Source organism: Lepidochelys olivacea (assembly GCF_965140295.1).
Source record: "Lepidochelys olivacea isolate rLepOli2 genome assembly, chromosome: 13".
Taxonomy (NCBI): domain Eukaryota; kingdom Metazoa; phylum Chordata; order Testudines; family Cheloniidae; genus Lepidochelys; species Lepidochelys olivacea.
The window spans coordinates 38,418,944-38,445,329 of NC_140423.1; the positions used below are offsets into that span (position 1 = coordinate 38,418,944).

The following is a 26,386-nucleotide window of genomic DNA, read 5'->3' on the forward strand; positions in this document are numbered from 1 at the left end:
CCAGCACAACTACATGGGATGTTAGACAGCACCCTATAAACCGGGGGGGGAGGACTGGGCTAGCAGGGGGCTGTGGGTCAGGATTGAGGGGGGGCTGGCGTAATGGGGTGTCCGTGTTCCTGTCCCTCCTCCGCTGGGACCCTCCGTCCTTCCGCTCTGGAATCCCAACCCTCCGGCCCCGGGATATTTTGGACCCCCCTCCCCCGCCCCGAACCTGTTCCCATTCTTCATCGTTCCAGGACAATGACGAGAGCTTCCAATTGTTCCGTGGGGGGGGGAGGGGGGCTCTGCCCATATTGGGCAGGAGCCCCCAGCCAGGGCGGGGAGCAGGCTATATAATGGGGAACCCACCTCGGACGCCCGTCCACAGCCCCCCATTTGTGTTGGTGTGAGGTACGCATCCGGGCACTGGCAACGTTAGAGCTCTGGAGTGGGGATCCGCCCTGGGGAAGTGGGGGGCAGGCCTCTGGTGGGGGGAAGGGGGAAGGGGAGTGTGGAGGCTCCCTGGGGAGCATGGGGGGAAGGGGAATTGGGGATTCCCCTGAGGGGCTCCTAGGGGTGGGGAAAGGGGCTGGAGGGTGCTAGCAGTGTTATGGGGCTGATGGGGGGCTCCCTGGGGAATTTGGGAGGAAGAGGGTGGGGGGACCTGGGGTACAGAGGGGTTGGGGGCTCTGTGGGGATGTGTGGTGCAGGAATAGGGAGGGGGAGTCAGGGTGAGATTGAAGGGGGGGCTGGAGTTGTGCGGGTCTATGAGGTTTTGTGTTTGTGTCGTTGTGTATGTTTACGGGTGTGTGCACCCCCTCTTGGTGGGGCCGGGCCCTGCCCTGCGGGGGCAGGGTGGGGGGCATGCATGCTGTGAGCTGCAGGAGAAGGGGTGTGGATGTGGGGTGGGGCGTGGGGGTCTGGGCCCTTCGAGGGGCATCCCTGGATCCCCAGCTCCTCTTGGACCCTGCTCCCTCTGCCTTACAGGACTCCAGACCCACAGCAGCCAGCCCAACCCACCGCGATCTTCCCCCGCAGGAGCGTTAGAGGAAAAGGAAAGGTAGGCCGAAATGCGGCCCCCTCTGGGGTGGGGCGCAGGGGCTGGTTATACCGGGACCCCTCACCTGGCACTGAGATGTGACTGGCTCTGGGATGGGGCGCTGGGGCTGGTTATATGGGGACCCCTAGCCCAGCGCTGAGATGCGGCTGGCTCTGGGGTGGGGCACGGGGGCTAGTTACACGGGAACCCCTCAGCAAGAGAAGGTTGCTGCCCCTTGGTAGCAGCTGTAAGAAGTTCACCCCGCCTATTCCAGCTCCCCCGGGGGATGCTCGGATGAGGGGGTTCTGCCCCTCGCGGTCTGTCAGGGAACTACAGCACACCAGGGTCGTGGGTTCGAATAGTGGCTGAGGAGGGGCCTGGGTCACCCACTGCCCCACTGCCACCCGCAGAGCCTGCCATGTCGGACGCAGAGATGGCTGAGTTTGGGACCGCTGCCCCCTATCTGCGCCAGTCGGAGAAGCTGCGGCTCGAAGCGCAGACCCGGCCCTTCGACCTGAAGAAGGACATCTTCGTGCCGGACGTCAAGGAGGAGTTTGTCAAGGCCAAGCTCCTCTCCCGGGAAGGGGGCAAGATCACCGCCGAGACCGAGAGTGGCCAGGTGCGGAGGAGCGGGGGGCGGGGGGTGCCCCAGATAGCTCCATCCACACAGTTCTCTCCTGCCCCCCTCCAGTGTCACTGCCCCTAAGCACGGCGCCCCCGACAGGCTCCAGATGCCATCCTCCATGGTGCCCCCCAGCACCTCCTGGGTCCCCCGTTCAAGAAAGGATGACTGCTCCTCCCCCACACCATACACTCAAAACCCCCAAGTGACCCCACCTCCTCCTCCAGGGAACCCCCCCTCCAGCCCCCACCCCTCATGAGTTCACTTCAGGGGCCCTCCAAACTCCTCCTCCCACCCCCCATAAACTCCCCACTACCCCCAACTCCTCTAGCCCCTCCCATTCCTACAGTGCCCCCTGGAGGCTGATCCCAGTTCCTCTGTGGGTTGCCTGCCCCAGATGGCACCCACCTCCTCAGCCCTCCTCTTTGTGCAATGGTCTCCCACGCTAACGCCACCCGGTGTGTGTGTTGGGGGGTGTCACTGCAGACGATAACGGTGAAGGAGGATCAGATCATGCAGCAGAACCCGCCAAAGTTCGACAAGATCGAGGACATGGCCATGCTGACGTTCCTGCACGAGCCGGCCGTGCTCTACAACCTCAAGGAGCGATACGCTGCCTGGATGATCTACGTGAGTCGGGGGGGGTGCCCCCTGCTGGGCTCTGCCAGCTTCCCTTCCCCGGCCTCCCTAGTTGAGCGAAGGACCAAATACCTGGACCTCCATGGTGTGCAACCCACCCCTGCATCGGGGCTGTAGTTTTTCTGGGAGCTCTACATCCAGAGCCGTTCTGGAGCCAGTCGTTCTAAATCAGAGGAGTTTAGAGCCGTTCCCCATCCAGTGGCTCTGTTTAGAGCCATTCTTCATCAGCAAATCAGTCCATCTTCTAGATCAGAGGGTTGGGGACTCTCTCCATCTTCTAGGTTAGAGCCGTTCTAGTAAAGAAACTCAGTCACTGGTTTAGATCGGGGCACTGGAGCCATTTTAGAGCAGAAACTCAATGTCTCTTCTAGATTGTGGGGGGAGCATTAGAGAAGGAGGAAGAAGGGCTTCCACTCCACTTCTAAATCAAGGATGTTAGTGTCATTCCATATTGGTGGGGGTTGCCTCACCTTCTAGACTGGGATTGGGTGGCATTATCTCTTCTTCTAGATGGAGGTTGGGTGGTGTCATTTTTTCCTTTCCTGGATCACCAGGGAGGGGAGGAGGCATCGTCTCTGTTATCTTCCCTCTCTCCATCCTTCCCCCCCTCACATCCCATTCCCCTCTCCAGACCTACTCGGGGCTGTTCTGTGTGACAGTCAATCCCTACAAGTGGTTGCCAGTCTATAATGCAGAGGTGGTGGGCGCCTACAGGGGCAAGAAGAGAAGTGAAGCCCCGCCCCACATCTTCTCCATCTCTGACAATGCCTACCAGAACATGCTGACAGGTAGGGACCTAACCCTATCCTTAACTATGCCCCTAACCATAACTATAACCCTAACCTTAACTCTACTCCAGCCATAACCATAAATATAACCCTAACCTTAACTATGTACTCCTATCCATAAGCTTATCCCTAATTATACCCATAACAATAAATATACCCCTGGCCATAACCATAGTCTCTATCCCTAACTATATCCCTAACCATGAACCCCTAACCTGCACACCTATCCCACTGCTTCCTTTCCCTCTCTGCCCACCAGCACATGTGGATGGGTACAGGATGTCCATTCTGATCTGGGGTGGGCAGAATGGGGCTAGGTAGCTTCTATCCACCTAATGCTGTTTCTCCTCCCCTTCTTCTTTCCAGATCGGGAGAACCAGTCCATCCTCATCACGTGAGTGTCACACCATCCCCTCCTCTCTTCCCCCTCCCCCCCACAAAATCACTGCACCCCAAAACCTTTAACAGCCCGCTTGAAGTCTGATCCCACCCCCCAAAGTTTTAGCCCTTCTTGTATTGTAGCCCCTACCCTTCAAGTCTTAGCCCCACCTGCTAAAGTTTTAACTTTCCCGCCCCCTCTCTGAAGTCCTGACCCCTGAATTCTGCATGGAGTCTTCCAGCTTCTCCAGCGCTCAGGGTGGGTGGGACACAGGCAGGAGGGGATGTGTCTCACTGTCCCCTCCTGTCCCCCAGCGGAGAATCCGGGGCGGGGAAGACCGTGAACACCAAGCGGGTCATTCAGTACTTTGCTGTCATCGCAGCCATCAGTGACCGCAGCAAGAAGGAACAACAGGTGGACAAGAGCAAGGTGTGGCCTCCACCCATCTATCTGAACCATCCATCTACGCCTATATCCATCCCCATGTCCATCCGCCTATGCCTATCCCCATGTCCATCTGTCCATCCCTTTACTAGTCTGTCCATCCCTGGCCTTGTGTTTATCTGCTACCATCCATCCATCCATCCCCATCCCCATATCTCTGTACCCATCTATCTGTCCCATTCCTATATCTGTTCACCCATCCATCCATCCATCCATCCCCATGTCTGTCTGTCCATCCTCACATATGTCCGTATGTCCATCCATCTATTTCTCATTCTTCCCATCATCCATTCTCTGTCTCACTCCTCCCTTTCTTTCCTCTAATTATTTCTTTTTCCCTTTTCCCTCATCTGTGTGATGTTCCTCCTTCAGGGGACCCTGGAGGATCAAATCATCCAGGCCAATCCTGCCCTGGAGGCCTTTGGCAATGCCAAGACTGTGAGGAATGACAACTCGTCCCGATTCGTGAGTATCCTGGAATTTGGGTGGAGGTGGAGAGCTGGGGGAGTAGTATGTGGGGCTGTGTCTGGGGTGGGAGCTCTGGGAAGGAAGCCGTGGGGCTGTTGTCTCAGATGTGGGGGTCGGTGGAGGAGGTTATGGGGTGGGGGCAGTGGGGAAGGTTGTGTGGTTGTATGTCTAGGGGGAGAGGTCCGTGTGGTTGTATGTGGGGTGAAGGTGTCTTTGGGGGAGGGATCTATGGGGCTGTGTATGGAGTTTGGGAGTCTGAAGGGCAGTGTCTGGGATGGGAGAGTCTATAGGGAAGGAGATTGTGGGGCTGTATGTCAGGTGGGAGATCTGGGGGAGAAGTCTCTGTGTCTGTCTATGGGGTTTGAGGTCTGAAGGGCTGTGTACGGGGTGGGTGGCTGTGGGGAAGAAGGTTTTGGGGCTTATGGGAGCCGGGGGAAGGGGTCTGTGTTTGGAGTCCATGGGGCTATCTTTGCTATATAAGCCCCTAATCATGAGCAGTCTCCCTCCCTCCCTCTCTCTCCAGGGTAAATTCATCCGGATTCATTTTGGGGCGACGGGGAAGTTGGCTTCAGCTGATATAGAGACCTGTGAGTGTGATGAATGTCAATGTTCTCTGCCTCCATCCCATGCCTCATGGGTTCATGTTTGTTCTCTGCCTCTCCCCATACCTTCTCTCTAACCCACTCTTTCCCCCTTTCCCTCAGATCTCCTGGAAAAATCCCGGGTCATCTTCCAGCTCAAATCCGAGAGGAGCTATCACATCTACTACCAGATCCTGTCCAACAAGAAGCCAGAACTCCTGGGTGAGGATCTTCAGCAACCTAGGCAGATTGTGCTTGCACTGTACCGAGTGGCCTCGTGTCTACATGAGTTGGTCTAGTTGAGTGGTGTGTCCACAAAGCTTGTTAGAATCATAGAATCATAGAATCATAGAATATCAGGGTTGGAAGGGACCCCAGAAGGTCATCTAGTCCAACCCCCTGCTCAAAGCAGGACCAATTCCCAGTTAAATCATCCCAGCCAGGGCTTTGTCAAGCCTGACCTTAAAAACCTCTAAGGAAGGAGATTCTACCACCTCCCTAGGTAACGCATTCCAGTGTTTCACCACCCTCTTAGTGAAAAAGTTTTTCCTAATATCCAATCTAAACCTCCCCCACTGCAACTTGAGACCATTACTCCTCGTTCTGTCATCTGCTACCATTGAGAACAGTCTAGAGCCATCCTCTTTGTCCAGTTAAGGTGACTGGACGCTAGTATCCTTAAGTAAAGTTGAGTTCCCTGGAGTCTGATTCAAGTGGAGTGACCTCTTGTACCCTTGCACTGAATCCCTTCCAGTCTTGAGGAGATGATGAACTCTAGTATCCTTAAACTGAGTTCCCTTGAGTCTTGCAAGTAGAGTGGAGTGACCTTCTGTCGTGTTGATTTGAAATGAGCCGAGCATCCTCACATCTTAGTATGTTTAGAGGCATCATATCTTGTTCAGTTGCATGGCGTCCAGTCTTGTTAGACTGAGCTTAGCATCTTCAAGTCTGGCTGAGATCCCTCAAATCCAGAAGAGCTGAATTCAGTGTCCTCAAGTCCTGTTGAGTCTGAGTGAATTCACTCATGTTGGGTTGAGTGAATTTAGGTCTTGAGGAATAGAACTGAGTGGCCCCAAGTCCTTGACCTTTCCTTGCTGAGCTGGTTTCAGTTGAGTGGCATCCTCACTCTTTCACTGAGTTGAGTTGCGCAGATGCGTCATATAGACAAGGGTCTTGTGTCCATCCGTGAACCATCACCTTCCCTCTGCAGACATGATGCTGGTGACCAACAATCCATATGACTACGCCTTCATCTCCCAAGGAGAGACCACGGTGACGTCCATCGATGATGCTGAAGAGTTGCTAGCCACTGATGTGAGTATAGCCAGGGGCAGCAGGGGACCGGGAAGACTCTCAAGGGACCACTGCCTGGGAAGCCATTGCTGTCTCTTCTTCAGTTGGAAGCCTTGACATTTTGTCCCTCTCCCAACACAGAGCGCCTTTGACATCTTGGGCTTCACTCAGGAGGAGAAGAACTCTTTGTACAAGCTGACGGGCGCCATCATGCACTTTGGGAACATGAAGTTCAAGCAGAAGCAACGCGAGGAGCAGGCCGAGCCTGATGGCACCGAGGGTGGGCACTGGTGGCGACTGGGGCCAATGTAGGGTGGGGATTGGTCATGCCCAGGGCTGGGGGAATGGAAGACAAACATTGTCTCCTTTGTTTTTCCAGAGGCGGACAAATCTGCCTACCTGATGGGGTTGAACTCGTCAGATCTACTGAAGGGGCTTGTTCACCCCCGGGTCAAGGTGGGGAACGAGTATGTGACCAAGGGGCAGACTGTCCAGCAGGTGAGACCCCACTTCCTTCCTTCCTTCCTTCTCCTTTTTCACTCCTTCTTTCCTCTCCTCTTTCTGTGTCTTATTTTTTCTTTCACTCTTCCTTTGTGTCTCATTATTTCTTTTATTTCCTTCACATTCCCTTTCTTTCTTCCATGCTTTCTGTCTCAGTTTCTTCCAGTGTTTTTCTTTCTTTTATTCTTTTACTTTGCGTGTTTCTCCTTCTCTCACTACTTCATCTCTATTTTCCATCCTAACTTCCATTTTTCCATCATAACTGCCATTCTTTCTTTCTTTCTTTCTTTCTTTCTTTCTTTCTTTCTTTCTTTCTTTCTTTCTTTCCATTTCACTGTTTCTTCCCTGTTTCTCATTCTTTTCTTTCATTCTTGCTTTCACCTGAATTGAGCCTGGATGATTGGAAATGGGACTCATGAGTTCAGTCCAGAGTGTGGAGATCCATGCCCAGGGACCACCAAGCCTGGGATTCACCCTCCCAGCCTGCAATAGGTAACCAGTTCATCTGTCATCCCTCAGGTAGCTTATGCTGTAGGAGCCCTAGCCAAGTCCATGTATGAGAAGATGTTCGGCTGGATGGTGACCAGGATCAACAACACCCTCGAGACGAAGCAGCCGCGTCAGTATTTCATCGGGGTGCTGGACATTGCTGGCTTTGAGATCTTCGATGTAAGTGATTCCCCCAGCAGGGGGCACTGTAGGGAGCAGGGCAGGGGCACTGGCTGTGCGGGAGCTCCTGGCTACCCCAGCCCCAGCCTCTCCCAGCAGGGGGTGCTGTAGGGAGTGGTAGTTGTGGTGCAGTTCCTCCCTTCCTCCATTAGGTGGCTCTATAGAAAAGCATCACCTGGCAGGTGTAGTTACACTCTGGTATGTCTCCCCCAGATGCCTCTGTGGTCTCACCATAGTAGGAGGTACTTTTTGTTCTCACTCGTCTCTTGCTCCCCCCACCTCCTCCCCAGTTCAACAGCTTCGAGCAGCTCTGCATCAACTTCACCAACGAGAAGCTGCAGCAGTTCTTCAACCACCACATGTTCGTGCTGGAGCAGGAGGAGTACAAGAAGGAGGGGATCGAGTGGGTGTTCATCGACTTCGGCATGGACCTGCAGGCCTGCATAGACCTCATCGAGAAGGTACCTCCTGCCGCCACTCCATCGCGACCCTCCACGCCTCCGTCGCGGCCACTGGAGTAGGATCTGCAGTCAGGTTTTGCTTCTCACGTCCAGCCTCGGCTGATCCCTGGCCAGTTCATCCCATTTTGCTCTTGTGCCGATGTTCTCCTTTCACTTCATCAGCTCTTCTCCCCCCCGGTGTCTCCCTCCCACAACGTATTCATAGAGCAGCCAGATCCCCTCTCAGTCTGTGTTTGATGCTAAACAGGCCCAGCTCTTTCATTTGCCTCCTATAAGACCTGCTCTCCGTTCCCCCGATTGTCCCAGCAGCCCTTCGCTCGGCACCTGTCCTGGAAGGAAGCCCTCTTTCTGGAACAGGTGACCGGAATTGCACACTGGATCCCAGATGAGGTTTTGCCAGTGCCTTGTCCAATGGCGTTAAAACCCTCCCTATCTCTCCTGGAAAAACCTGTCCTGACAAGCTGTAGAACAACATTGGCCTTTTCCACAGCCACATCACGTCAATTACAATGTCAGTTTCCAGGTCAGAGTTTGGGGCACTCTGGACACTGAGGCAGGGCCTGCAAGAATTTGGCAGGGAGAGAATCTAATTTTCCAGGGCAGCGTTCAGCTGCTTCACCCCAAGACTGGTCTTTTGGATCCTGCAGCCCCCGCCTCATTCATTCCATGCCTTGCAACTCGTGCAGCGCATGAGGCAGGGTCTGGCAGACACAGGCCTGGCCGGGCTTGGGGCCAGGCGCTGAAGGAGGCAGGGTCTGGCAGACACAGGCCTGGCTGGGCTCGGGGCCAGGCGCGGAAGGAGGCAAGGTCTGGCAGACACAGGCCTGGCTGGGCTTGGGGCCAGGCGCGGAAGGAGGCAGGGTCTGGCACACTCAGCACTGGTTCAGCCCCAGAGCCGGGCCAGGTCAGGTGCTAATTGAGGCAGAGTCCTGTGGGAAAGCAGCACATGATCACAGAATTGAAGTCTGTCTCTCATGAGGGGCAGAGTTAAGGGTAGAGAGACAGCCTTAATCCTTTGCTGTTTGCCTGTGGTGACTCCTAGTTGTCTCTGTCCTCCAGCCCATGGGCATCATGTCCATCCTGGAGGAGGAGTGTATGTTCCCCAAGGCAACGGACATGACCTTCAAGGCCAAGCTCTATGACAACCACCTGGGCAAGTCAGGCAACTTCGGCAAGCCGCGGAACATCAAGGGCAAGCCAGAGGCGCATTTCTCCCTCATGCACTATGCTGGTACGGTGGACTACAACATCCTGGGCTGGCTGCAGAAGAACAAGGACCCCCTCAATGAGACGGTGGTGGGGCTCTACCAGAAATCTGCCCTCAAACTCCTTGCCCTCCTCTTCGCCAACTACGCTGGGGCTGACTCAGGTAAGACCCCTCTCCCCTGAGTCCCAGCCCCCCTGCTCTAACCACCAGAACCCACTCCCCTCCCATAACCAGAGAAAGAACCCAGGCGTCCTGGGCTCCCACTACCTTCCCCCTCACTGTAACCACTAATCCCCATTCCCTTTCTGATGGGTGTGGGTCTCTCTCCCTCACAGCCCATGAAGGCGGGAAGGGGAAAGGATCAAAGAAGAAGGGTTCATCTTTCCAGACAGTTTCAGCACTGCACAGGGTAAGGGGGTCCGGGGGCAGGCGGCTGAGGTAGGGTTCAGATCTCCTGTGGGATCAGCTCTGCCAGAGGAGATTCCTAACAGACCTTCTTTGTCCCGCTCTCTTTCTTGTTCTTTCTTCTTTGCTTGTCCTTGACTCTTGCTTTCTCATTCTATCCATCTTTCTGCCTCCCTTTCTGTCTCGTTCCATCCATCTGTTTTTCTCTCTGTGTTTCACTCTGTTCACCTCTCTTGCTTCATCCTTCCTTCCTTCCTTTCTTGTTCTCTCCATTCCCTCTGCCTCTCTTTGCCTCATTCTCTTTATCCATCCATCCCGCCTTTTCTGTCCTGTTCTCTCCATCTCTCTCCCCCGCTCCCCAGGAGAACCTGAACAAGCTGATGACAAACCTGCGCTCAACTCACCCCCACTTCGTCCGCTGCATCATCCCCAATGAGACAAAGTCTCCAGGCACGTGATACCCCCTGCGGGGGGGAGGGGAAGTCACAGGCTCCATGGTTCCCCAGGGCTGTTCCGAGGGAGGGGGCGTGGCTAAGGACTGGAGGGCGGTCCTAAAGGGGTAGGGGCACGGCTAAGGGGAGAGGGGTGTGGCTAAGGGCTGAAGGCTAAATCATGAGGGGGTGGGGAGTATGTTTGCATGGTTTGTCCTGTCTCTGTTACCTTCCATCCCTCCCCAGAGGTGAGGGGACCTGGCTAAAGGAGAGGGGCAGGGCTAAGAGGAAGTGGGGCGTGTTCATTTTTTGCATAAATTATCCACTCTCCATTTCTCCCTGTGGCTGAGGGGGCGTGGTTTATAGATTGGGCCCCCCCTTCCACGTCTGTCCCTACCTAAAGGGCAGAGTGGGTGTGGCCTAACAGGCATACATTGCCCCCCACCCAAATCAATCCCTCCCCAAAGGAGCCGGGCAGGGCTAAGGGCACAGGGGCATGGCTCAGTGGAAAGGGGCAGGGCCTTTATTTGCATGAATAAAGCTCCCTATCCACCCCCTCTCCAGAGGCAAGGGACATGGCCAAGAGGTAAAGGCAGGGCCTGTGGCTGCCAGGCTCCAATTTCCATCACTAACCCCCCTGTTTTCCTGCCCCCAGGGGTGATGGACAACCCCCTGGTGATGCACCAGCTGCGCTGTAATGGGGTGCTGGAGGGCATCCGCATCTGCAGGAAGGGCTTCCCCAACCGCATCCTCTATGGGGACTTCAGACAGAGGTGGGTCTGCCCCCCCAGGGCACTGCTCCAGGGGAAGCTTGCAGCGCAAGGGTGAGGGGGCACTGCTGCAGGGGAAGCTGGCAGCATCAGAGTGAGGGGACACAGCTGCAGGGGAAGCTGGCAGTGTCAGGGTGAGGGGGCACTGCTCCAGGGGAAGCTGGCAGTGTCAGGGTGAGGGGGCACTGCTCCAGGGAAGCTCGCAGCATCAGGGTGAGGGGGCACTGCTGCAGGGGAAGCTCGCAGCATCAGGGTGAGGGGGGCACTGCTGCAGGGGAAGCTCGCAGTTTCACGGGATGGGCTCAGAGATCCAGGGTCTCTAACGATCCCCTCCCCGCAGGTACCGTATCCTGAACCCAGCGGCCATCCCTGAGGGCCAGTTCATCGACAGCCGCAAGGGGGCGGAAAAGCTGCTTGGCTCCCTCGACATCGACTCCAGCCAGTACAAATTCGGGCACACCAAGGTGAGGGGGAGGAGCCTGTGTGGGTGGGCGGAGCCTGTGGGGGGCAGGGTCCCAGCTAGCCACCACCCTCAGGGACCAGGGACCATACAGTTGTGCTGGCATTAGGGGGCACTGTGCTGGGGCGGGGGGTCCCAACTGTGCCCTGTCTCCCAGCCTGGTGCTGGGGGTGCTAGGCCATGGGGGTCCCAGCCTGGTGCGAGGGGTCATTGGGCTGTGGGGGTCCCAGCCTGGTGCTAGGGGGCGCTGGGCTGATGTACATATTTCACTGGCTGTCCCAGGTGTTCTTCAAGGCTGGGCTGCTGGGACTGCTGGAGGAGATGCGGGACGAGCGGCTCGCCCGGATCATCACCCGCATCCAGGCCCAGTCCCGGGGCCTCCTCTCCCGCATTGAATTCAAGAAGATCTTGGAACGCAGGTAGGGTGGGGTGCAAAGGCATCAGAGGAGCCATTGTTGTTGCAGGGAAGCTCGCAGCCATTTCTGGCTGGGGCACTGCTGTGGGGAAGTTCACAGCTCCAGCTCATGTGGCCTCCCTCCCTGCCAGGGACTCCTTGCTGGTTATACAGTGGAACATCCGGGCCTTCATGGGGGTGAAGAACTGGCCCTGGATGAAGCTCTACTTCAAGATCAAACCACTCCTGAAAAGCGCTGAGACGGAGAAGGAGATGCAGGTAAGGTCAAAGGGTGGGAGCAGGGGCTGCAGTGGGCCTGGGGAACTGGATTATCTGGAAGAGCTCGGGAGACAGAGGTGTGCGCTAGGCCCATGGCAATTGCATGGGGGTCTAGCTCAGCTGTGACTGCTCAGGGACAGAGGTAGGCTCTAGGTCAAATGCAAGTCAGTCATGTCAACCGTTTGCAGAGTTGGGTTCTAGGTTAGGTTAATGTAACAAACTTGGGTTCTTGTTTTAACACAACCTCTGGTGGGTTCTAGATAGAGATGGGTTCTAGATCCCTAGATGGGTTCTAGGTTGGTTTGAACTGATTGGGATGAGGGACTGAGTTCTAGGTCGAATTAGCCTGTAGTTGTGATCTAGGTCATCTGGAACTGTTTGGTTTGATAATCTGGATTCTAGGTCACATGCAGCTCCAACTGCATTCTAGTTCAATTGGGTCTATTCACTTTGAGGAGCTGCGTTCTAGGTTAGCTGAAATTGGCTTCAGGGATGTGTTCTAGATCATATACAACCAGCAGCTGGGTTCTTGGTCAACTGGAACTACTTAGGAAAAGGAGCTGGTAGCTAGGCCAAATGCAAGACACAACTTTGTTCTAAGCCACTAAACCCTCAGCTGGTTTCTAGGTTAACTGGAACCATTTGGGGAATTTACTTGGGTTCTAGGTCAAATGTAGCTGCTTAGAAGAAAGAACTGAAGGCAGCCCAATGCAGATGGCTGCTCACCTGGGATGGTGGGTTCAGTTCTGGTTTCACTCTGGCAGTGGAAATTATTTTGTTCAAGGGGAGATGGAAAAGACGGTTACTGTTTAGCATAGTTGTAGATCAGGTGGATGGATGAATCGAGCAGAGGGAGGGATGGAGGGATATATATGTGGGTGGACTGATGGATGGATATTACAGAGGAAGGGTTGCAGTGGGGGAGGTTTAGGTTGGATATTAGGAAAAACTTCTTCACTAGGAGGGTGGTGAAACACTGGAATGCCTTACCTAGGGAGGTGGTAGAATCTCCTTCCTTAGAAGTTTTTAAGGTCAGGCTTGACAAAGCCCTGGCTGGGATGATTTAATTGGGGATTGGTCCTGCTTTGAGCAGGGGGTTGGACTAGATGACCTCCTGAGGTCCCTTCCAACCCTGATATTCTATGATTCTATGATTCTATGATAAGGGGGGGATATATGTGTGGCCAGATGGATGGGTTCATAGATAAATACTGTTAGATGGGCTCATTGCTCTGGTCCAGGGTAGTGAGGTGGGGTGAGATGGGGCAATACTGGCCTATATGTTCCTTTTGGTCTAATCCTTCCCCTGCCCCTGTGCAGACCATGAAGGAAGAGTTTGGGCGCCTGAAGGAGGCGCTAGAGAAGTCGGAGGCCCGGAGGAAGGAGCTGGAGGAGAAGATGGTCTCTCTGCTGCAGGAGAAGAACGATCTCCAGCTGCAAGTGCAGGCTGTGAGTGATGGAAGCATTCCTCCCCCCCGACCCTTCTGGGCCCATGGTCAGTGAGGTTGGGTTGAGGAGCCTCAAGGCTGGTTGGGCCATGAATGATGGAGATCCCCCAGTTTTAATCCTCCCTGACGCCCAGGAAGGAGCTCCAACTTCTGCCCTGTAGGCTTATAAAAAGGGATTCCCCTATCCTTGAACCCCATGCTTCACCTATCAACCCATCACACTCTTTCTTTCCTTCGTTCTCTCCATCTTTTTCTTCTTTCCTTTCAGGAGCAAGACAATCTTGCAGATGCTGAGGAGCGCTGCGACCAGCTGATCAAGAACAAGATCCAGCTGGAGGCCAAGGTGAAAGAGCAGACGGAGCGGTTGGAAGATGAAGAGGAGATGAATGCTGAGCTGACAGCCAAGAAGAGGAAGCTGGAGGACGAGTGCTCGGAGCTCAAGAAGGACATTGACGACCTGGAGCTGACCCTGGCCAAGGTGGAGAAGGAGAAACACGCGACAGAGAACAAGGTGAGGGCAGAGACGGGAGTTTGATTTGTGATAAGTGGCTTCAAGACTATTGTGGTTGAGTGGTATCAAGGCTAGTTGGACTGAGGAGAGTGGCCACAAGGTTGGTTGGGTTGGGTTGGATTTCGTGGCCTGAGACCTGGTTATACTGAGAGTTCTCAAGACTGGCTGGGTTGGTTCAGTGGCCTGAGGGATGATTGCGTTGGGTTGGTCAAGTGGATTCAAGGATTGCTGGTTTGAGTCAAGTGGCCACAACCCTCCATCCTGCCATTAAGCCACTAATCTCCAACACTGAGCTTCGCACATTGGGCCACCCTATATCTAAACCCACATGATTTATCTACTTGCAGGTGAAGAACCTGACAGAAGAGATGGCCGGGCTGGATGAGATAATAGCCAAGCTGACCAAGGAGAAGAAGGCCCTGCAGGAGGCCCATCAGCAAGCGCTGGATGACCTACAGGCTGAGGAGGACAAGGTCAATACCTTGAGCAAAGCCAAGGTCAAGCTGGAGCAGCAGGTGGATGATGTAAGTACCAGCAGCCTGGGGATGGGGCTAGGGAGCTAGATGGCATTACTGATAGGTTATTAGTTACTCACCTTAGACTCTGGGGGATGTTGTGTCTGGAGAGGTTATCTCTGAGGGATCCAAGTTGGGGTCCAGGGAGGGTGCCTGGGAGGATCACAGAACAGAGTGTCTCCGATGGAGGGCGATACATCACTGGGGGGTTTCCCACTAAAAATGTCCTGTTGAGCAGACCCCGGGTTCCTGGGTTCATTTTCTTTCTCTCTCTCTCAGTTGGAGGGCTCCCTGGAGCAGGAGAAGAAGATCCGCATGGACCTGGAACGGGCCAAGAGGAAGCTGGAAGGGGATTTGAAACTGGCCCAGGAGAGCATCATGGACCTGGAGAATGACAAGCAGCAGATGGACGAGAAGCTGAAAAAGTAGGGGCCTCCTTGTGTCACCTCTTTGCTCTAACCCCTAGACCCCACTCCCTCCAGAACCAGGGGTAGAACCCAGGAGTCCTGGCTCCCAAACTCCCACTCTAACCCCTAGACCCCACTCCCTCCAGAGCCAGGGGTAGAACCCAGGAGTCCTGGCTCCCAACCTCCCACTCTAACCACTAGACCCCACTCCCCTCCCAGATCCAGAAAGAGAACTTGTTTTCTGTCTCCTTCAGGAAAGACTTTGAGCTCAGCGCGCTGAATGCCCGGATCGAGGATGAGCAACTGATAGCTGCCCAGCTCCAGAAAAAGCTCAAAGAGCTTCAGGTGAGGCAGGCTGGCTTGTACATCACCAGAGTTGGGGTACAGAAATGCTCCCCACCTAGCTGGGCTGTGGTAGCAGGATGATCTCAGTGCTCATCTCCTCTCCAGTCTTTACTCTGTGTTGCTTGTGGGTGTCTCCACAATCCCTCCCCTCCTTTCTCTTCGGTCTAGAATTAGGAGGGAGAAGCTCATCGAAAGTCTAGAACCAATAGAGACATTCAGGGTCCCCTCTTTTGTCTCTCAGGAAAATTCTCTTCCTCTCTGCTGTAGAACAGCATGCCCAAAAGTTAGAATACCTCATGCCGGTCTGAGCCTATGCTCCTTTGCTTCTAGAACTTAGACTACTTTTATAATGATCTAGAACACCCATGTGTTTTATTTGGCACAGTGGGGTCTTGATCTGTTTAAAGAAATTGGTTATCTGAGCTCTCTCCTGATTGAACAGGGAATCTCCAGAACTCATATTATTCCTTCCCTGTTCTAGAATGTCCACCAGTCGTTTTCAACATTGGGTGCTCTAGATGCTGCTAAGGCCACTTGCTTCTAGAGTCCCCACCAACACAGGCTTTCCCTGATCTAGAACATCTGCATTCTGTCCTTTGGTGCTGCATGTTGTAGACCCAGTTCAGGTCCTTTAAAGTGGCGCAGCCAGGTGGAAAGAACGGGGAGCAGAGATAAAAAAAGCACCACCCCCTGGTACTCACCCGGCGGCGCTCCGGGTCTTCAGCAGCACTTGGGCGTCAGGTCCTTCACTCGCTCCAGTCTTCAGTGCTGAGGGACCCCCCACCGCAATGCTGCCGAAGACCGGAGCGAGTGAAGGACCCGACGCCGAAGTGCTGCTGAAGTCCCGGAGCGCCACCGGGTGAGTAAACATTTAAAAGGCACCAAAGAATTAGAAAGGCGGCACATCTGCCCGGTGGGGGAGCAGCCGCTGCCCCGCTGCCCCCCATAGCTTCGCTACTGGTCCTTTCCTTCTGGAACCCAAAGGAGTCTTTCCCATGACCTAGGATGTCTACATGCTGTATGTGAACCTGGGTGTCTGAGATCTGGCTAATGACCTTTGTTCCTAGAACTTTTCTATCGTATCTAGCATATGTCATGTTCTAGATTTGGCTGAGGATCTTTGCTCCTCTACCCCACGTGTTCTTGCCTGCTCTAGAATGTGAGATGTTCTAGGCCTGTCTAAGCCCATGGGTCTCTCTCCGGCTGCAGGCGCGCATCGAGGAGCTGGAGGAAGAGCTGGAGGCGGAGCGCACGGCCCGGGCCAAGGTGGAGAAGCTGCGCTCGGACCTGTCGCGGGAGCTGGAGGAGATCAGCGAGCGGCTGGAGGAGGCGGGCGGCGCCACCTCGGTGCAGATTGAGCTGAACAAGAAGCGGGAGGCGGAGTTTCAGAAGATGCGGCGGGACCTGGAGGAGGCCACGCTGCAGCACGAGGCCACGGCCGCCACCCTGCGCAAGAAACACGCCGACTCGGTGGCCGAGCTGGGCGAGCAGATCGACAACCTGCAGCGCGTCAAGCAGAAGCTGGAGAAGGAGAAGAGCGAGCTCAAGCTGGAGCTGGACGACATCAGCTCCAACCTGGAGCAGCTGCTCAAAGCCAAGGTGCCCAGGGGGCAGGCCCATGGAGGGGGAGGAGCCATGGGGAGGGGGAGGGGCTTCGGATGGAGGGCCAATCATCGCTGTGAGGGCAGCATCAGTGGGGGAGGAGCCACTGCTCCTCCAGTGCTCATGAGGGCCCGGCAAAGGCAGGGAGGCGGGGCCGAAGCTCGTGGGCAGGGCCAGTGCGGCAGCGGGAGGTGCCTCGCTTTCTCCCGCCCTCCTGTCTTTTCGGGGTCTCCTTTTCCTGTCGCTCCTTCATTCTCCCGTTGGTTTCTTCCCCCCCCTTCACCGCCCTGACATCTCCCCCTCCCCAGGCCAACCTGGAGAAGTTGTGCCGGACGATGGAGGATCAGATGAACGAACACAGGACCAAGTCCGAGGAGGGGCAGCGCATGGTGAATGACCTCACTACCCAGCGTGCCAAGCTCCAGGCTGAGAATGGTGAGTGGGGAAGCCCTGCCCTGCCCCCCGGGATGCCCCCATCCCCCTACACCCCTGGGACCCTGCACCACTGGTATCCCCTGCAAACCTGGGACCCCCCCTCCCTGCCCCCTATGTCCCTGGGACTCCCCCACCTGCCCCTGAGAGCCCTGCTACATCCTTCTGACCACCCCATGAGGGATGTGCCCTCTGGGAGCCCCCTCCTCGCCCCCCATGTCCCCTCCCTCCCCCCTGCACCCCACACACCATGCACGAGCCCCTGAGCCCTTTAACCCTCCTCCCCACCCTCTGCCCCTCCCTGAGGGACCTCCCAAGAGCTCTCTCCCAACCCCCTGCACTCCATATGATGGATCCTCTCTCCACACCTCTGGGAGCCCCCCTCATGGCCCCCGTGCACGGGGGTGGGGGTGGGGTCCTTGTGGAGGATGGTTCCCTATTCTCCTTCTGCCCTGCGCCCAGGCGAGCTGGCCAGGCAGCTGGATGAGAAGGATGCGCTGGTCAACCAGCTGACACGGGGGAAGCTGACGTACACGCAGCAGCTGGAAGATCTCAAGAGACAACTGGAGGAAGAGGCCAAGGCAAGGCTGGGCTGGCAGGGGGCTGCGGGTCAGGGGTGAGGGGCACCGGCAGAGCTGGGAGTGGGGGGAGCCCAGGGCTGGGCCAGCAGGGGTCTGTGGTCAGGAGTGATCACAGAGCTGGGGTGGGGGCAGGGCTGGGCTACCAGGGGCTCTGGGTCGGGAGTGAGGGGCACCAGCAGATCTGAGGAGCCCAGGGTTGGGCTAGCAGGGGGCTGCGGGTTCGGAGTGAGGGGCACCGGCAGAGCTCTTCGTCCCCCGCCCCAGGCGAAGAACGCCCTGGCCCATGCGCTGCAGTCGGCCCGGCACGACTGCGACCTGCTGCGGGAGCAGTACGAGGAGGAGACGGAGGCGAAGGCCGAGCTGCAGCGCTCACTCTCCAAGGCCAACTCCGAGGTGGCGCAGTGGAGAACCAAGTACGAGACGGACGCCATCCAGCGGACGGAGGAGCTGGAGGAAGCCAAGTGAGTGCTGGGCAGCTTTCCCTCTCACCGTCCCCTTCCCTGCCTTCCCCCCTTCCTGGGAACTTGTCTAGAATGCTCTAGAGCCATCTGGAACACGAGGATCCCACGTGGCAGGCCAGTGTTTTGGATGTTTTCTGCTGGGGACTTGTCTAGAGCGGTCTAGAACCCTTCCACTACCCCGTGCTTCCATTCCTCTTTTCTTTCCCCCTCTCATTCAATCCCTCCTTTTTTCTTTTCATTCCCTTGCTCTTTTATCTTTTTGTACATTCTCTTATTCTTGTGTTCTTTTTTTTCATCCGCTCCTCTTGTTTCTCTCATTCATTCTTTCTTTTTTCCTTTCATTCTCTTGTTTGTTCTGTCATTTTTTTCTTTCTTTTTGTTGTTCTTTCATTCCCTGTTTTGTTCTGTCTTCCCATCTCTCTTGCTTCCTTTCTTTCTGTTGGCTTTTCATTTGTTTGTTCATTCATCCGCCGGCTCTTTTTTCCTTTCATACTTTTTCATTCTTTTGTTCCTTCTTTCACTCCTTCTGTTTTTTCTTTTTTCCCTTTTTATTGTTTCTCATTCTTTTTCTTTCTTCCTTTCATCTTCCTGTTTTTTCCTCCTTCTTGTCCTTTCTTTCAGTTCATTCTTTCTTCCTGATTGTTTGTTCTTCCTGTTCATTCTTGTTTATCCTTTCCTTTAATCCTCTCTTATGCTTGGTTCCACATTCCCGCCATCTCTCCTATTTTCTTCCGTCTTGCCTGAAGTGCAGGTGTGTGTGTCTCTCTCTAGTCCCCACCATGGACCAGAAACTCTTTTTGCCTTGAATGATCTAGAACATAAGGTTCCCATGCATCTGGCCAGTGTCTTGGTCATGTACAGCTGGGAGATTGTCTACAATGGTCTAGAGCAGTCTAGAATATAAGAATCCCACATGTCAAGTCAGTGTCTTGGTAATTTTCTACGGGGAACTTGTCTAGAATAGTCTAGACCATCAGGCCAGTGTCATGGGCATTTTTCTGCTGGGGACCCCCCATAACTCCAAGGCCCAGGGAGGTGGGGAAGAGCTCAAGTTGCTCTTCGGTGGCTGATGGTGTCTGTCGCCCCCCGGTGGCAGGAAGAAGCTGGCGCAGCGGCTGCAGGAGGCAGAGGAGGCCGTGGAGGCCGTGAATGCCAAGTGCTCATCGCTGGAGAAGACCAAGCACCGGCTGCAGAATGAGATCGAGGACCTGATGGTGGACGTGGAGCGGTCGAACGCTGCCGCTGCCGCCCTGGACAAGAAGCAGAGAAACTTCGACAAGGTGGGGCTGGGGGAGAGAGAGAGAGATGATGGATGGATGGATGGATGGAGTAGAGCAAAGAAATAATGAAACAGGGCCAAAGGAAGACAGAATAAAACAAAGCTAAAGAAATGAAGCATGAATTAAATAGAGCCTAGGAAAGAAAGAAAGGAGGAGGTAGAACCGCAGAAAAATTGAATACAAAGCCAAAAAAAATTTAAATGGAAGGAAGGAAGGAAGGAAGGAAGGAAGGGATAAAACAGAGTGAATGAATGAAATAGATCAAAGAAAGACTAAAAGGAGGGAAATAAAGAAGGAAACAGAGCACAGAAAGAATGAAATAGAGCCAAGGAAAGAAAGAAGCAAAACCAAATATAAATAAAATAGAGCAAAAAAAATGGAAAGAAAGTCAAAATGAACTAGAGGGAAGGAGCCAAAGAATGAGAGACTGAAGTACAGCCAAAGAATAAAAGAAAGAATGAGAGAGCCAAAGAAAAATTGAATAAAAAACCAACGAACAAATGAATGAAACAGAGCAAAGAGAGACTTAAATGGAGGCAAAAAATAGATGGAGTGAAAAATGGAAAAAAAACAAAATAGAGAGAGCCAAATAAAGAACGAGTGAATGAAACAGAGCCAAAGAATGAATGAAACAGAGCCAAGGAAGGCAAAAAATAGTTTTCGGCAACCAACAATTGGGTATTTTTCAGCAGAAAACATTCTGACTTGGGTTGCTAAGAGGTGAAAAATATTTGTTTCCCTGAAAAGTCAACATTTCCACCCCCCTCCCACCTCGTTCTCCTGTTGGAGATGGTGGGACCAGATGGTCCACAATATGTCAGAGCTTCCTAGGTGACTTGATCGTGGTCTACAAGGATCTACCTAGGTAAGAGGTTTTCTGGTAGGGCTCTCTTAAATCTCAACGCCCAAAGGAGAATGAGACCCAGTGGCTGGAATCTGAAGCACGACATGTTCAGACTAGAAATAAGGTACACATTTTTCATGGGCACAGGAATTAACCCTTAGAACAGCCAGCGTAGGCTGACAGTGGCTTCTCTCTCACTTGGCATCTTTAAATCAAGAACCAGCATCTCTTAAGATACATTCTAGCTCAGTTGTCAGATATGGGCTGGAGACATGGGTGACTGGAAAGGGGGAGAGACAGAGGAAAGAGAAAGCAGGAAGGAATGAAAAGCTAGAGGAAAGGAGGGAGAGGGGCCCAAAGCAGGGAGTTTTCTCCATTGGAGTGACTTTCTCTCACCCCCTACCCCCTAGATCCTGTCCGAGTGGAAGCAGAAGTTCGAGGAGTCGCAGACGGAGCTGGAGTCCTCGCAGAAGGAGGCGCGGTCGCTCAGCACCGAGCTCTTCAAGCTGAAGAACGCCTACGAGGAGTCGCTGGAGCATCTGGAGACCTTCAAGAGGGAGAACAAGAACCTACAGGGTGAGACTCCCCGCCCCCTTCCCCGGCACCCCCTGCCCCCACTCCCTGCAGCACAGCAGCCACTGGCCCCAGGCTGGGGTAGGACAATCTCCCACCCTAGCCATGACCCGCCTCCTGCTTAGCCCGGTCTCTCTCCCCCCGCAGAGGAGATCTCGGACCTGACGGAGCAGCTGGGAACCAGCGGCAAAACCATCCATGAGCTGGAGAAGGTGCGGAAGCAGCTGGAGGCCGAGAAGACGGAGCTGCAGGCAGCGCTGGAGGAGGCTGAGGTGAGGGGCGCGGCCGAGCCTTTCCCAGAGCCGCATGGGGGTCAGCCGGGAACCCCCCCCTCCAGCACCAGCTCTGCCTATTCTGATTTCATTTTCCCTCTCTCTCTTTCCAACCCTTTCCCTGCTCTTTCCCTTTCATCCACCCTTGCTTTTTTCACTAATTCTTTTCTTCTGTCTGCCACTTTTTCAATTCTTCCTTGAATATATTCTTTCTTTCTTTCTTTTATGTATTAATCTCTCTCTCTCTCTCTTTTCTCTCACTCATTCATCCTTCCCCCCTTCCACTCCCCAGGCCTCTCTGGAGCACGAGGAGGGGAAGATCCTGCGGGCCCAGCTGGAGTTTAGCCAGTTCAAGGCAGATTTTGAGCGGAAGCTGGCGGAGAAGGATGAGGAGATGGAGCAGGCCAAGCGCAACCACCTGCGGGTGGTGGATTCGCTGCAGACCTCGCTGGACGCCGAGACCCGCAGCCGCAACGAGGCGCTGAGGGTCAAGAAGAAAATGGAGGGCGACCTCAACGAGATGGAGATCCAGCTGAGCCATGCCAACCGCATGGCGGCCGAGGCCCAGAAGCAAGTCAAGCTGCTGCAGGGATTGCTCAAGGTACCTCCAGGGGGTGCTATGCTGTGGGGGGGTCCCAGTGGTTCCCTGTTTCCCAGCCTGGCCCTAGGGGGTGCTGTGCTGTGGAGGGGAGGGTCCTAGCCATGCCCTGTCTCCCCACTCATGGCCTGTTTCCCTCCACCCCAGGACACCCAGATCCAGCTGGACGATGTCGTCCGGGCCAATGAGGACCTGAAGGAGAACATTGCGATTGTGGAGCGGCGGAACAACCTGCTGACGGCCGAGCTGGAGGAGCTGCGGGCAGTGGTGGAGCAGACGGAGCGTGCCCGGAAACTGGCCGAGCAGGAGCTGATAGAAGCCAGCGAGAGAGTCCAGCTGCTCCACACCCAGGTCAGAGAGACAGGGACCCCTGACATCTGACCCCTAGAGTCAAACCCCCTTCGGGCCACTGCAGAGAACCTGGCCCCAGCAGCGGTTCCTGTCACTGACCCATGTGGGCTTCCCTGTTCATTCACAACAGGAGCCTAGAACACTTACACTGCCCTGTTGGGTCTGGAGAGTGATCTAGAACATGATAGCCATAATCTAGAGTGTGGGTGCTGCTGTGTTGGGGTTGGATTGTAATCCAGAACCTGAACAGCACTTTGTTTGCTCTGGGAAGTGGTCTAGAGCATCAATACTGCCATTTTTGTGTCTGGATAACCATTTAGAATATGATTGCCACTTGATTTGTTCTGGATAATAGTCTAGAATATCCACTCTGTCTGGGAAACAACCTAGCACAAGATCACAACCATATGGGCTTCCCTGTTCATTCACAACAGGAATGATTTTGGGTGATGCTCCGGAACATGGTTAGAGGCCAGCACATTCTGGATAGTAGTCTAGAAGATGGCCATTGCCAAGTTCATTCAGCATAGTCATCTAGAACATGGTGGCCATTTATTTGTTTTGGATAATACTCTGAAATATAAACATCACTTTATTTGAGCTGAATAATCATCTAGAAGTTTCGTCTGACTAAGAGTCTAGAACAGTTTTGAGTGATGTGATAGTCTAGAATATGTGTATAATATGGCCAATGTCCTGATTGCTTGGAGAAATTGTCTAGAACTTGTCTCGGTCAGGTAAAATAGCATTCTGGAATGGGATCACTGCACCATTTGGTTGGGGGAATAATGTAGAACATTTGGGTGGGGTGGCAGTCTAGAATATGATAATTACTCCTTTTGTGCAAATAATAGTCTATAATATGCCCATTTTGAGTGGGATAAGTCTAGAAAATAGTCACTGCTCTGTGTGTGAGAGACAAGAGTCTCTTATTTGTCTGGTGCCTGTACAGACCTCACTCCACCAGCTGGTTTTGGGCCAATCTAGAACCTGGGTCTCAACAACCACCCCCTGATCCCATTTAATTCAAGATCAAGGGGCTAGAACATTTTAGGGAGTGGCATTTCTCCCAGAGAGGCAAATCTAGAACAGACCTGCCAGCATCAGGTTCTAGCCCACCAAGGAAGGAGCTCAGATGGCCCTGATCCTGAGCTGTCAGGAAATCATGTCTAGATCTGATGGAACAATGCCGCCTCTGAGCTTATCTCTCCTCACCCACTGATCTAGAACACCAGCCTGATCAACCAGAAGAAGAAGATGGAGGCGGATCTGTCCCAGCTGCAGACAGAGGTGGAGGAGGCCGTGCAGGAGTGCAGGAATGCTGAGGAGAAGGCCAAGAAAGCCATCACCGACGTGAGTGCTAGGGAATGGGACATAGGGCCTTTCCCCTCCCGCAGGCGCCGGCTCTGATCTGGCCCCAGAGTGGGGGGACTGGCTGTCTCAGGGGGGCAGGAATGATTCTTCTTTCTGGCTGGCAGGCAGCAATGATGGCAGAGGAACTGAAGAAGGAGCAGGACACCAGCGCCCATCTGGAGCGGATGAAGAAGAACATGGAGCAGACCATCAAGGACCTGCAGCTGCGGCTGGATGAGGCCGAGCAGCTGGCCCTCAAGGGTGGCAAAAAGCAGCTGCAGAAGCTGGAGGCGCGAGTCCGGGAGCTCGAGAACGAGCTGGAGTCGGAGCAGAAGCGCAACGTGGAGAGCATCAAGGGCCTGCGCAAGTCGGAGCGGCGCATCAAGGAGCTCACCTACCAGGTACCGCCGGGAGGGGGTGGGTCTGGAAACAAGATAAGCTGCAGATCTTGCAATCCAGAATACAAATGGTATGATCCAGAACATGAGTTGCATGCCTCAGAACACAATATGTGCTCTAGAACCCAAAGTGTGTGCCCCAGAACTTGCAGTCTAGAACATGAGTTGTCTGGCATGGAACACAAGTAGCCTGCCCCCAAACATGTTACGTATGCTCTAGAACATAAGACATGTGTCATGGACTCACAGGTTGTGCCCATTCTTGGCCCCGTGCAGTCCCTGGGAGGAACCCCCTTCAGTGTGACAGCCCTTCTCGGGGATCCACTCTCTCTTGGGGGTTAAGACCTTCCACCTCCTGGAACCACATCTCTCTGAGCCCATCCTCCACTTCATCACAACATGCCCCAGGGCATGTATGGTCCTATCCAGAACATAATCCTAGCTGTTCTGCATCACAAATACCTGGCTTCTGACCATCCCACACTAGGACTTGAACATCGCACTCAAGACACATGCTACAGAATTGTTTGCCGGGTCTATAACATCTTACTAATCATTGTAGACCTAGGTGAGCACATCCTGTTCCAGAAACCTCTGCACCAGAACACAAGCTATCCACTCGAGAACGTGGGAGATGTGGCAGAGAACATAACCTGATCTATGCTCGACCATAGGCCAGAAAGGATCATTGAGGTCATCTAGCCAGATCTCCTGTATATTACAGGCCATAGACTTCCCTCACTTGTTCTAGAATAATATGTTCTAGAGTATAGCACACCCATTAGCCTTGTGTTCCATAGCCAGATTCAAGAACACAATTCATTCCATAGTCTCGAACCCTGCATGAAATTCCCATGTGTTACCCCCGTATTATACAATAACAACCTGGAGTATCTCAGCATTCCCAGCCATCATGTTGCTCTAGAGCCAGGCTCTCCTGCTCTAGAACCAACCCCTACCTGGCTTGGCTTTTGGTCTAGAACATGGTGGATCTAGAAACCATCACCCCTCCCACTGGCTTTTTTAATTCTAGATCAAGAGTGCCCCAGCAGCCCTTGAGTTTTAGACAGGTCTAGAATAATTGTGGGGCTCTTTTGTTCCCACCCCCATTTCAGGTAACACACGTAGACTTATGGTCACAAACGGAGACTGGGTGTTAATCCAGCCCCCATGGTTCTTGAGTAGCTGGGTTCCAGAGCCACTTGCTGAATCCAGAATGTCTCCCCCCTCTCCCCCCATCTCTCCAGACTGAGGAGGACAGGAAGAATCTGATCCGTCTCCAGGACCTGGTAGACAAACTCCAGCTGAAGGTCAAAGCCTACAAGCGGCAGGCCGAGGAGGCGGTGAGTGTCCAGAACTTCTAGATCCTCCCCATGATGCATTCTGGAATCCAGACCTCCTCCTCCTCCGGGCCGCAGAACCCAGATGGATGGGCAGGTGGACAGTTGAGTGGGTGGATAGGTGGAGAGTTGATGGAAAGGTTGGATGTGAAAACGGAAGAATGGATGGATTGTAACCAATCAGTACAGGGGGGCTGGCCCCCTCCTAACCTTCCCTGAGCCCTTATCTGTTGGAAATCCAGTGGTGGGTAGTTCCACAGGTTAACACATCCCATTTTCTTCTCTGTGTCCCCAGTGGGACAGGCACCCCCTGCCTTGGGGCAGTACCCAGGTAAGTGCAGGGGCCTGGCTGTGCTGAACTCTGGGCTGCACTGCAGACCCGGTAGCGGGCACTTCCACAGGGTAACGCCCCGATTTCTCTCCCCTGGCAGGAGGAACAAGCCAACACCAACCTGGCCAAGTTCCGGAAGGTGCAGCACGAGCTGGACGAGGCGGAGGAGCGGGCTGACATCGCCGAGTCCCAGGTCAACAAGCTGCGGGCCAAGAGCCGGGACATCGGAGCCAAGGTGAGCCATGGAGGAGCTGCCCCTCCCCCTCCTCTGACCCCCCACCCCCTTTTTTCCTCTCCTCCCCCATTTCTCCTGTCACCTCTTCTCCCCTCCCTTCTCCCCTCCCCACGTCTTTGCCCTCCTATTGACACACTCTCTCTCTCTCTCTGTTCTTTTGCAGAAGGGGCTGAATGAGGAGTAACTCCCGTGACCCCCCCAGGCATCCCCTGTCTGCAACTGACAGACTCTGCCCCCCGACCCACCCCCATTCTCTGTATATCAGCGTCGGCCCCCCATCCCCGCTTCCCAGACTGTAGAATAAAATGCATTGTACAGCTCCGTGAGCTCTGCGTGTGACTTTAAATAAACACTCCCCACAGCATGACACCCCCCACCGAGCCCTGCCCCCCGACTCCACCCAGCACAGCGCTCCTAGGCCTACACACCCGTGTCCTCTTTACCCATAGATGAGTTGAGTGGAGACCAGGCTCTGTCATTGGTATTAGCTGGCCACTAGTGGCCAGTGTCGGTATTGCACAATGAACAGACGAGGAGGGGGTGACAAACGGGATGGGGCTGGGATATCACACAGGGAGGGAGGGATGTTGTGGAGGGAGGGGTGGAGGGATGGATATCACACAGGGAGGGAGGGATGTTGTGGAGGGAGGGGTGGAGGGATGGATATCACACAGGGAGGGAGGGATGTTGTGGAGGG

General features: G+C 54.3%; 1 protein-coding gene across 1 annotated transcript; it reads left to right on the forward strand.

Moving 5' to 3' along the window:
- Positions 1 to 1,013: 1,013 nt before the first annotated feature.
- On the forward strand, positions 1,014 to 25,981 carry LOC311529336 (myosin-7). The gene is made up of 40 exons (XM_084645278.1): positions 1,014 to 1,042; positions 1,432 to 1,640; positions 2,130 to 2,273; positions 2,914 to 3,070; positions 3,437 to 3,464; positions 3,764 to 3,878; positions 4,266 to 4,358; positions 4,885 to 4,948; positions 5,066 to 5,164; positions 6,153 to 6,256; positions 6,377 to 6,515; positions 6,615 to 6,733; positions 7,256 to 7,405; positions 7,696 to 7,866; positions 8,926 to 9,235; positions 9,409 to 9,482; positions 9,841 to 9,928; positions 10,565 to 10,682; positions 11,020 to 11,143; positions 11,422 to 11,558; positions 11,686 to 11,812; positions 13,133 to 13,261; positions 13,529 to 13,771; positions 14,119 to 14,295; positions 14,566 to 14,711; positions 14,948 to 15,038; positions 16,248 to 16,637; positions 16,949 to 17,075; positions 17,535 to 17,653; positions 17,918 to 18,114; positions 19,211 to 19,394; positions 20,649 to 20,814; positions 20,959 to 21,083; positions 21,376 to 21,684; positions 21,829 to 22,032; positions 23,260 to 23,385; positions 23,511 to 23,786; positions 25,031 to 25,126; positions 25,555 to 25,689; positions 25,853 to 25,981. The coding sequence occupies exons 2-40, from the start codon at positions 1,440 to 1,442 to the stop codon at positions 25,871 to 25,873; spliced, it is 5,823 nt and encodes a 1,940-aa protein (XP_084501404.1). The 5' UTR covers positions 1,014 to 1,042; positions 1,432 to 1,439; the 3' UTR covers positions 25,874 to 25,981.
- Positions 25,982 to 26,386: the final 405 nt, after the last annotated feature.